The sequence below is a fragment of the Phoca vitulina genome, unplaced genomic scaffold (assembly GCF_004348235.1).
Source record: "Phoca vitulina isolate PV1807 unplaced genomic scaffold, GSC_HSeal_1.0 scaffold7, whole genome shotgun sequence".
NCBI lineage: Eukaryota > Metazoa > Chordata > Mammalia > Carnivora > Phocidae > Phoca > Phoca vitulina.
Window position 1 is genome coordinate 68,056,146 of NW_022589710.1, and position 11,310 is coordinate 68,067,455.

Consider the following 11,310-nt stretch of genomic DNA (forward strand, 5'->3'; position numbering starts at 1 on the left):
CAGTGACAGCTGGGCGCATGATGGTCACAGGATTCTCGTGCTGTAAAGGGGCACAGGCATTGCTGTGAGCATCTGCTAACCCACAGAGCCAGCCCTGGGGGAGCATGGTTGTGGGCACAGGGGGTCACTTGCAGAGTGAAGAAGGGAGGGAGGGGGCAGGTGTGAAGGACATACAGAGGGGAGGAAGGGAGGAGGAAGGAGGAAGGGAGAAGGGTGGAGAGAGGAGAGAAGGGGAGGGGGAGGGAGGGAGGGGCAGGTGTGAAGGGGATGAGGGGGAGGAGGAGGGAGAGGAGGGAATGAGAGAAAGAGGGGAAAGGGAGGGGGAGGGGAGGGGAGAGTGGGGGAGGGAAGAAGAAAGTTGGGGAGGACTTAGCTTCCCCACATGTGCACATGCTTCTTCTTCTTCTGGCCTTTGCCCCAACACACTCCCACTGCACCTGTCCAAACACTTCCCAGCCTGCCCCTTTCAGAATCTGTCCTGGTCCGAGGTCTGGCATCTCTGTCTCCATCTTGGTCATTGCTCACTGCACAGGCATCAGTGACCACAGCTTCCTATGGCTAGATCGGGCTAGCCTGGGCTTCCAGTCCCTGCCCTGGGGTCTGCAAAGAGGCCCACCTGCTGACCACCCATATCCAGTGGTGACCCATGGCAGGCCTGAGGTCTTGGGGAGCAGTTCCCAGAGTTCCTAGAGCCTATGCCTCAGAATCACGGACTCATCGGCTCCTCAGCTTAAGCCTGGAAGGGCCCAGCAAGGCCAAGCTACCCGAGGCCCACCCCCAGGCCCCCATGGCACCCCAGGAGCAATTCTTGGTCTCAGTCCCAAGCCTTCCGGGCAGGAAGCAGGCTCCCCTAGGCACCACAGGACATTAGGTGAGGATGCTCATGGGCTGACCCCATGGGAACCTCCTGCAGGGAGCCTTGGGGGTATTCTGCCTGTCCCCCTCCGCCCCTCAACCTAAATGGCTTAACCATAACAGGCTTCTGTTCCAGATAAAGCACCCCGCCCAGGAAGTACCCGCCCAGTAGGGAAGGGAGGCAAAGTGATGGACCTGGCTCAGAGGGACTCCCACGCCTACCTGGCCCTTCTGCCCAAGGACTTACCCAGCAGGCCAGCTGACAGGTGAATGGTAGGGTCATCAGAGTCACAGGAGATCACACACCCAACTCCTGCACCCCTGCACTCCCCACCCCCACTAAAGGGAGCCTGTAGAAGCTTCTGGAAAGAGGCAAATGTTAGAGGCAGGGACTAGGCCTGCCTCCCAGACTCTTCTTTCTCTCTTTCTTTGTCCCCAAGACCCCCTGACCCCAAGCCCTGGCCTGGAAGTTCCTTCACAACTCACCAAGCCCATCCCCATCATATAGGTGAGGACAGAAGCCCAGAAGGGCAGGAGCGTTCCCCAAAGGACTTGTCAAGTGCACTGTGGGCTGAGTAGCCCGCAGTGCCATTTGGACAACAGGTGATGTACCTCCCTCCCTGTCCCTGGAGCCGGCGGTCCTCCAGCGCTGGGCCGTGAGCAGGGAGGGGCAAGGGAGAACCTGAGACCCCACAGGAAAATGTCATCCCTCATGACTGGGCTTCCCCGTCCAACAGGCCGGGCTCTGGTCCAGCATGGGCACAGACACCAGGAGGGCAGGGGTGGGGGTGCATCCCCTGCTAGGGGCCCCAGGTTCCAGTCCTGCTCTGTCCCTGTGGCAGGCACTCCTTCACACCTCCCTGTGCCCTGTGCCATGCCAAGAGCTCTGTAGTGCCTCCCCCATGACTTCCCTGAGCCAAGGGGATATGAGCAGGCACGCAGTGAGTGGCGACTTCCCTCAAGCTCGTCGTGCATGGGGGCTGCGTTTTTCTGTGCCCCTGCCATTCCCACCGGACCCGGCCCGGGCAAGCCGGCCAGAAGGTGAAACACGTGGAGCAGAGCCGAGCCGCGGCCATCCCCACGGGGGCCATCCTCGCTCAGCCAACACCAGCCGACAACCGGGCACGCCAGGAGCCCGGCAAGATCAGCCAACACTAGCCGACAACCGGGCACGCCAGGAGCCGGGCAAGATCAGCAGGCTGCCTAAGCCCAGGCCAGCAGATCCCACAGCATGTGACCAACAAGCACATATTGCTGTGCAGTGACTTGTTACCCAGCATTACCCTGGCAACAGATGGCTGACAGAGTCCCTAACTCACCAGGTAAGACCACCCGCTCTGACACACACCTGGATACCCCCTCAAGCAACAAGGCTCAGAGAGGCCACACTGGGAGTGGGCACAGAGCCAGAAGCTCTCCTGGGACACGCCCCTGCGGTGTGCCGGCCTGGCAGACAGGTGAGTCGGGCCCAGCCTGCCCTCAGGGAGCCCGTGGTCAGTGAGGGGTACACAGGTAACCAGAGGACTCTGATCCGGGTATTTTGGAAAGTAAGGAGGAGGGGACAGGCATGCCAGTTCCTGAAGGATGAGGCCAGTTTCTGCAGCTGGAGGAGGAGGAAACCAGGGGCCTTTCTTGGTGGGAGCCATATGGTCACCCCCCCCACCATGGCCCGTGGCACCCTGACTCCGGCAGTGCACGTGAACTTCACCCTTGCTAGAGCTAGACTGCTGCCACCCCCTTCCACCAGATCGACCAGACACAGCAAAGGAAAAGCAGTCACGCACAGCTGACTGCTGCTTCTCCAGCCCCTGTGTGCCCCCTGAGAACAAAGAGAACCCCACCTGACAGTGAAGCACCAGAGACGCAAGCTGAGAGCCCGGGGAGGCAGGGCCCTGGCAGCCGCTGTTGAGCACCTGGACACAGCTGTGCCTGAAGGCGTAGCTTCGCCTGGATTTTGTCACTGTCTAGAGCCAGTAAATTCCTTCTTAGCTCGAGTTTGAACTGAGCTTCTGCCATGTGCAAACCTAAAAGGCCCTATCAAAACACAATTACTGGGACAGGGAGGCATCCGGGGGCCAAAAGACTTCACAGAGATGGGCTTCTGTGAGGAGGAAACCCCACCTTAATGACACCGCTGTGTCCAGGCAGCGTTCCAGCAGGACCTTTTGTGGGGAAGGAGTGGACTGAACTGGACACAGGCTCCTGAAGTGGCCCAGAGCAGGAGCTCCCAGCCATCCCCAGGAGTGGTTCTGACAGTGCACAGTGTCCGGGCATGTGGTGGGCTCGGTGCCGGCTGTCACTCTTCTTTACAGAGCATCCCCATGCACCGGGCTCGATCCCAGGGCAACAACTCTTCTGCGAGTCAGGACTGAAAGCTCTGCCCATTTCACAGATCACCGAGATGGAGGCACAGAGAGTTCTGGTAACTTGCTCGAGATCGCACAGCTTGGCTGTGGCAGAGGGAGTGTGTAGACAGAGCCATGGGAACGTAGGCTTTCCTGCCTTTTGTGTCCTTCACCTGCTCTAGAAGGTCCGATGGAAGATGAGGAGCTGTCTGTGCCTGCGTGTGGAGGGAGACCCAGAGCACCCCCTCCCTGAGCAAGCCTTCCCCTCCCCGGGCCCCCAGCCAGGCTGGGGGGGGGGGGGCTCACTCTGTGTGCCCAGGGCCGCCGTGGGAGCCTGGCTTGGACCAGGGCTTCAGGGTGGGGGCCCCAAAAGAACAAAAGGTTCAGGAGGACGCTCTCAGCCTAAAGCAGCATCACCCGTGGGCACACTGGTCCGTGGCCTGGCCACACCGCCCCAGGGCCCCTCTCCTCTCCGAGCTGCTCCCGCCCCGCCCGCAAGCCACGGTCCCCTCTCCCGGCCCTGGCACACGGCCCTGGGGTGTCCGCGCCCCAATGATCCCGGGACTCGGAGCCGAAGGCTGGCCCGCCGCAGAAGCAGCGCTGCTGGGATTGCGACCAGCTCCGCCACACGCACACAGCGCGCTTGGCACAGCCGGAGGGCCATTTTTAGCCTTTGCACGCTGGGAACCGTAACCACGCCGGGTTTAGCACTGGGTAAGATCTGCCACGGGTCCCAGGCCCGTGTGGGGGACACTCAGGTGGCTCTGTGTCCCCAGGGGGAAGCGGACCCTTCCTCTTATTTTCACCTTTTCTTCTCACTGGTGGTAGCCCTGGGATCCCGTGGTTTCCCACAAGAGGCTTGAAATGCACTTTGGATCAAGGTTGAGAACAAATAAGCAGACACACACACGCACGCACGCACGCACGCATACACCTGGCATGGCCCCGCACACACGACGCGTTCATGACTCAGGCTCCCCTCGCAGTTGAGAAAATGGAGGCTCAGAGAAGCAAAGGGACTTGGGGTGTCTCTCAGCTGGCTGATTATACCTCACCTTTTTCCAGAGAGGGTCAGAAATGGGCACAGCAGATCGCCTCAGGGAACCGCGGAGGGGCCGCCCCCCACGCGGGTGACCCAGCACCCCTCTGGCCCCAGGAAGGCCCCGGGCATCCATGCAGGACCTCTGGCAGGCACCCGCTCCCCCTCCGGAGGGGCCTGGCCGCGCATGAGGGAGCATGGCGGATGCTCAGTTGGGGCTGCAGTCATGGCAGGAACACTGGTGCCCAGGGATTGGGGGGGGGGGTACAAACGTGAGGGCCCAGAGCTGTGGCAGGGGCGGGGCAACGAAAGAAAAGCTGGGGGCAAGTAACAAGGCCAGAGATGCCTTCCGTCCTCCAGTGTGGGTCTCACCAGCCCCAGAGCAGCATGCAGGGGCAGGGCAGGTCCTATAAAACTTACTAGAACCTTCTAGAGCTTTGGAGAGCCAGCAAAGGGAAGGCATTGGGAAGTAGCCACCCAATCCTCTTACAGTGCCGATGAGGCCCGAGAGGAGGGATGCGACATGCCCAGGTCAGACAGCAGGTGGCCTGGCTGTCACCTCCAGGGCTTTCTCCCCCCCTTGGCCAGGAGTCCTGGGCCTCTAACCCTGGAATGCCACCCAAACCCCTGCTCCATCCAGGCCCTGGGGCCCTGCCAAGCTCTCAGGGCCTGGCTCCCAACCTGCCCAGCCACCGGGGAACTCCACCCGCTCTCCCCGTCCTACCTCCAACCCCCGGGAGGGGGACAGCGGGGGCCTGAGGAAGTGTGGACAGCTGCTGTCTTAAGGACCCCTCTAAGAGCAGATCAGTGAGCCCTCAGCCACCGCTCCCCTGTCTAGCCCAGCCAAACTGGAGTCCGAAGAGATGGAAGGAAGTTGGGAAAGAAGTCATTCTTGAAGTAAATGACATGTGTGAGCACAGTGGTGGCAGGCCCAGGTCCCCATGGGACGGCCTACTCACCCCAGGAAGGGAAACGGACTGACCCAGTGGCCAGAGGATGGGAGGATGACTTAGACAGCATGCCCACGGACACGTCCCAGAGACTGTGTGCTCTGCAGGTCCCACAAGGCCTCCCTGGGCCCCGACTGCCTACCCGCCCTACCTCGCTCACTGCCGCCAGTAGGCAAAAGGGCAGAATGAAATACCTTGGAATCCTCCTGAAACAAGTTTCCAGTAAGTCCACACCACACTCATTCACTCATTTCACGAAGGTTTTATTGGGCTTCTCCTGGGCTCCGGGAGCAGGTCCCTGTGCAGGATCCGAGCTGGGATCTGTCCTCAGGGGGAGCCTGAGCAGCAGCAGGGACAGAGACGGAGGTGAAGCGCACCCCTCCTGAGGCTCAGCAGGGGGGGAAGGCCGAGGGTGGAGGACACAGGAGGGCAGGGAGGACAAGGGAGGTCCCAGCTCCCTGTGAGGGTGGGGCAGGCTGAACACGGGCAGAAGTGAAGGGGTAGAGCAAGAGGGGAAGGAGAGCCGCCAGGAGGGAGCATGAGGGGAGACTGAGACAGGACAGCACGTGGGAATTCCCAGAAGCCAATGGAAAGGAAGACGAAGGGTCAGTGGCCAAGGAGGGCTGAGACCCCGGCAGCTGAGTCACCATGAGGCTGGGCAAGGGCTCAGCTAGTTCTCGGACACTTTTGGCCAGGTGTGCAGGCTGGCCCACCTCCTCCCGGGGCTTTAGGAGGCCCTCCTGCCGCGTGGCCCAGCCTGCTCCCGTGGGAAGTCTCAGCGGCCATCTCCCTGGTCACTGGGAGTTGCTCACCAGGAGAAAAGCAAAGGCTGTGCCCATCCGCCCACCAAGCCCCACATAGGGCACTGTGGGGGAGGGGTCAGAGCCTGGGCAAACCCCCACCCCCAGGCCCTCCCTCCCCCGGGGAGACAGCCCCGTGAGAATGGCCTGGGAAGCAAGAAGGCCACCCAACCCTCCCTTGGCTGAGCCAAGCCCTCATCGCCTGTCCCCTCCCCCCACCCCCTTCCAAGTTGCTCCTGGACACCAGATGGACCCAGTTCAACTTGTCCTTCCTTTTCTTTCCCCCGCCCGCCCCCTGCTGGAGCTGTGGGAGGGCAGGCAGGAAGGGGGGCAGGCCGAGCCAGCCACAGAGGCTTGGGGAACAGCCCCAGCTCCAAGCCTGGTGACCCCAGCGCAGAGCCTGCCAGGCCCACTGGGGCCAGGCCTCTGGGCCTCGGAGCCAGACTCTCACTGCTGACCCCCAGGACAGGTCAGGACAGGATGAGCAGCTGGTATGAAGGGCCAGGTCCAAGGCGAGCTGGTGTTCTGCCCTGGGGAGAGGGAAGGAAGGTGGAGCATGGACTCTCAGGGAGGCGAGAGGATTTAGGAGAGGGAGAAGAGAGGGATGGAGTAAAAGTTGCCAAGCCTGGGCCTGGCTTCCAAAGGCCTGGACCTGGGGTCTGTCCTCACCTGCACAAGTGGCTCTGGGAGCCAGACAGGTCTGAGCACCTTGCCCGATGTTCTGGAATCCTGAGGTATGGAATGCAGCCTATCAGCCCAGGAAACAAGCAGAGCCCCCAGAGCAGTGACAGCCCTAGGGACAAGTGCTGCTCTCCAGAGCCTCCCTGGGGCTAGATGGGGTGTGGGGTCAGGGCGGCTGGGAGGGCCGGCTGGTGAGGGGACCAAAAGGACCCGTATCCCATGTGCCCCAGACTACTCCTTCCACACACCCACCAGCTCCACCACCAGATCCCAGGCAGCACAAAGGGCTCTCCCAGCCCAAAGTGGCTTTTTCATTTTCTGAAACTCAAATATGGGATGGGGGAGGGCTGCCCCATGGCCCTGCCCCAGCTTCTGCGGGGGTGGGGGCAGGGCACAGGTCCTAGACTGGCGCACACCCCCCGCCCCCCGCAAGAAACCAAGGAATCAGGGCTTGAAAATCTTGCCAACAAAAGTTGGCATTCCCCTTGCCCCTGCCCAGGAGGGGCAAACCAGAGCCCCAAACCTCCTCTCAGAGACTTGCCAAGCAGGAGGCTCCTCAACCCACACACTCCCCCAAAGGGGGAGCAAGGCAAAGAAAGGCAACAATTTACTAACTCAGAGGTGCCCTGGGGAAGGGGGGGGCAGACAAGTGGGACCCGCCCCCCCTCCCCCAGCCAGGTTTGGCTCAGGGAGAATGCCCTAACCCACCTGAATGACCCCTACCCAGGGTGGTGAGGGGCAGTGTCTGGAGGCTGAGAAGAGCTGGGACCAGGCTGGCTTTCCTCCAGGCCAGGAGTTTCTGGGCTGTTCAGCCCCAACATCCCTGCTCCGACAGCAGAGAAATCGCCAGGCTGGGAGAAAGAGAAAGGGGGCTGCATTCAAGTGGCCCCCACCTTCCGCTCTGGGTCTTGACCTGCTGGAGCCACAGCTCCAACCGGAAGCTTGTGGGGCAAAGGGTCCCGCCAGGGCCGCTAAAACTGGAGGGGAGGACCTCCGCCCAAGGCGGGGCGTGTACGCCCCGGCCCGCGGGGTCCCGCTGGGTCCTGGGTGGGGGCTCCTTGCCGGGCAGTTGACTTCTTCGGACTTGTTCCGTCACCGTCGCCTCCGCCACCACCGTCGCCGCCGCCGCCGCCGCCGCCGCTGGGAGCGATTCGCCCTCGCCCCATCCAGCCCAGCGAGCGAGCTCCCACCTCGGCCACCGGCGCGAGCGCTGTCTCCGTCCCGGGAAGAAGTTAGGCGGCTGGTCCCCGAGGCGCGCAGCGCACGGGACGCAGGCGTTGGTGGCCCCGGGACTCGGCCGCCGCCGCCCCAGAGAAGCCCCCGCTACTGCGAGGGCGTACCGGGAGGCTCGACTCCCCAGGCCGGGTACAAATCGCTTGGGACCGGGCCCGGGCCTCGCCCCGGAGGGCAAGGCGGGCCAAGGCGAAGCGGGGCTTGCTCTCAGCTTCGGGGACCCCAGGTCAAGACACTTCCCCGCCCCGCCGCCCCTGAGCACGAGTCGCCGGCCGAGCGCCGGGCGCAGCGAGGAACCAGTCGGTCTCTGACTCGGCGGCGGGGCCGAGCAGGGCCCCACGGAGTTGGGGAGTTGCCCCGCACCCCTAAAAGCCTCAACACACATTCTCGGTTGAAAGTACGCACTTTACGCGTCCGGCGCCTCCGCGGTGAGTCGAGCTGCAGCGCTCGGGGTCGGCGAAGGTGGCTCAGCTCGGGCGCTCCAGTCTCGACGTTCCCGGGGCAGAGAGCGACGTCCGGGGACGCACGGGACGGGTGCGCCCGGCGGCCGGGGCTGCGCCGGGCGAGGAGCGCGGCGAGAGGGGAGCGCTGCGGCGTTCAGGCAACAGCTACCCCTAGTGGGAGAGCCGCCGGGGCCGCCGCCGCCCCACGCCCGCTGCCCCGCGCCCCGCGCCCGCGGCGCCCCGCGCCCGAAGCGCTCCCGGGTCGGCTGCGGGGCAGGCACGGCGCTGCTCGCCCCGGCCCTCCCCGTCCCCGGCGCCGGGCGCTAACCCGCCCTCGGGCCCTGCCCCCGCACCTCCCTGCGGCGCCCCGGAGGCCGCTGACCCGAGAACGGCAGCGCCGAACGGGGACGAGATGGGACGGGGCGGGCGCGGCCGGGACGGCGCGCGGCGGCCCGGGGCAGCGGCGGGGGGCGCCGAGCGCGGTGTGCGTGGCGGGGCGGTGCGGGGGGCGGCCGTGTGCGAGGCGCGAGTGTGAGCGCGCGCGGGAGGCGAGCGGGCGGGCGGGCTCCGGGAGGCGAGCGGCGCCCGCGGGCGACCGGGGAAGGCGGCGGGGGCCCAAAGTTGCCTCCTCGCGGGTCCGCGTCCCCGGCGGGGCGGGAGCCGGGGCCGGCAAAGCGGCGGCCGCGGACCCGGGCTCCCGCGGCACCTGGGCAGCGGCCCCGCACGAGCAGCAGCGGCGGGGGCGGCGTTGGCGGCGGCGCGCGGGAAGCGAACCGGAGCTCCGGCGCGGCGCGGCGGCCGCCGGGGAGCTCCGCTCAGGTGCGCGGCGAGAGGGGCGCGGGCCGGAGGCGGGCCGCCGGGACCGGGGCCGCGCGCAGCGCTCGCGCCAGCTGGAGCTGGAGGATCTCCCCGGCGGACGCCTGGGTCCCTGGCCCAGCTCCCCGTCCCGGGTGGCAGCGGCGACCGGGGTCCCCCGCCCCCGAGAGCGGGCTTCGGGGGCCCGGCCCCGCCCCCGCCGGCCCCCGGCCGGGCCGCCCCGCCCCCGGCCGCCTGAGCCCGCCCCCGGCCCTTGATTTCTAAAGCACTGGCCGCGCCGCCGGGTGATCCCTCCGGGCTCAAGTTGCAAGGGGGCGGGCCCGGCCCGGAGGTGGAGTCTCCCGCCAATTGAAGCCTCGGCTATAAATCGAGCTCCCCGCACAGCCAAAGCCCAGATGCCTCGCCAGGCCGCCCCGCGGTTGGTGGTGGGAGAAGGTAGCGGGTCCCAGGGGGCTTCGGGGGCTGCAGCCACCATGCTCCGCTCCCTGCTGCTTCACTCCCTGAGGCTCTGCGCCCAGACGGCCTCGTGCCTCGTGCTCTTCCCGCGCTTCCTCGGCACGGCCTTCATGCTCTGGCTCCTCGACTTCCTGTGCATCCGCAAGCATTTCCTGGGCCGCCGCCGCCGGGGTCAGCCCGAATCCGCAGTGGAGCTCGACAGTGATGGCGAGGAGGTGCCCCCGGACGACCCGCCTGTCTGCGTGTCCGATGACAACCGCCTGTGCACCCTGGCGTCGCTGAAGGCCGTGTGGCACGGCCAGAAGTTGGATTTCTTCAAGCAGGCGCATGAGGGCGGTCCAGCTCCCAACTCCGAGGTGGTCCTGCCCAATGGCTTCCAGAACCAGCACATCCTTGACTACGCGAGAGGGAACCGCCCGCTGGTTCTCAATTTCGGCAGCTGCACCTGACCACCGTTCATGGCGCGCATGAGCGCCTTCCACCGCCTGGTCACCAAGTACCAGCGCGACGTCGACTTCCTCATCATCTACATCGAGGAAGCTCACCCCTCGGACGGCTGGGTCACCACCGACTCCCCCTACAGCATCCCGCAGCACCGGAGCCTGGAGGACCGGGTCAGCGCCGCACAGGTACTGCAGCAAGGCGCGCCCAGCTGCTCTCTTGTCCTGGACACCATGGCCAACTCCAGCAGCTCGGCCTATGGGGCCTACTTCGAGCGCCTCTACGTAATCCAGAACGGCACTATTATGTACCAGGGCGGCCGCGGCCCCGACGGCTACCAGGTGTCCGAGCTGCGCACCTGGCTGGAGCGCTATGATGAGCAGCTGCACGGCGCGCAGCCACGCCGAGTGTAAACAATCAGTGGACAGTTGACTGAACTTGGCGGGCGATGTCTTCGAGCCTTCGAAGCCCACGTGCAAATGCCCCCCAGACAAGTCAGGTTTGCGGAGGGCCCAGTGACACAGCTGTGCTGAGCCGGGATCGCTGGCTGAGTCTGTGCCCTCAGCCAAGCCACCTGAAAATTCTCCCTCGCCTCCCTGGACTCTGCTGCTGTGACTGTCCCTCACCTGCACCTGCCTGGCTGGCTCGAAATCCCTTTCTGAGTGTGGATGCGATGCCACCCTTGCCTGGGTCCTCCCCTCCCCCCACGTGTCCCCGCAGAGGCCCGTGCCTCTCTCACGCCCCCTCCGCAGAGAGAAGAGCCAGTGTGCCTTCCGCCAGGCGCAGAGAGACTTCGGCCACGCCCGCGCACCCTGAGCGCAGCGGGGCTCCAGCAGCGCCTGCCGCCCGCCCTAGTTGCCTGGCGCCCACACCTGTCGTTCGCAGGGAGGGGATGCCCTGCTGCTTGTGTGTCTATTTCTTGTCCCTGAGTTGGGGGTGGGGGCTTGGGATGGGGAAGGGTGGGCAGGGTTGTTTCCCCCCCTTATTTTGGGTGCTCACGAGCCCCACTGCTGATGACGAGCTGTCTCTAACTGGTCTTGACCACGAGCTGGTTCTGAACTGCAGGGGGGCTTGCAGCAGCGCCTAAAACGAGAGAGGGAAAGTACTCTGGCTTTCTGTGAGGAGGCCGCCATAAAGGGGGTGCAAGAGGGCGGTTGGGGATACTGTTTCGGGACCAGAGGAAGCCGGCTTGAGAGGCACTGGTGAGGTTCGCACCGCCCCAGGGAGAAGGAAGAGGCCCGGGCTCCTGGG

At 65.0% G+C, this 11,310-nt stretch overlaps 1 protein-coding gene and 1 long non-coding RNA gene across 2 annotated transcripts; one reads left to right on the forward strand and one right to left on the reverse strand.

The window, feature by feature from the left end:
• Nucleotides 1-5,454: 5,454 nt before the first annotated feature.
• LOC116632732 lies at nt 5,455-8,547 on the reverse strand. Its single transcript, XR_004299493.1, has 4 exons — nt 8,309-8,547; nt 7,379-7,521; nt 6,659-6,718; nt 5,455-6,519 (listed from the first exon to the last, which is right to left on the reverse strand). It is a non-coding gene; the product is annotated as an uncharacterized LOC116632732 (long non-coding RNA).
• Nucleotides 8,548-9,557: 1,010 nt separating this feature from the next.
• Nucleotides 9,558-11,019, forward strand: DIO3 (iodothyronine deiodinase 3). The gene has a single exon (XM_032404661.1). It carries the CDS (start codon nt 9,558-9,560, stop codon nt 10,470-10,472), a length of 915 nt encoding a protein of 304 aa, XP_032260552.1. The 3' UTR covers nt 10,473-11,019.
• The last annotated feature ends 291 nt before the right edge of the window (nt 11,020-11,310 follow it).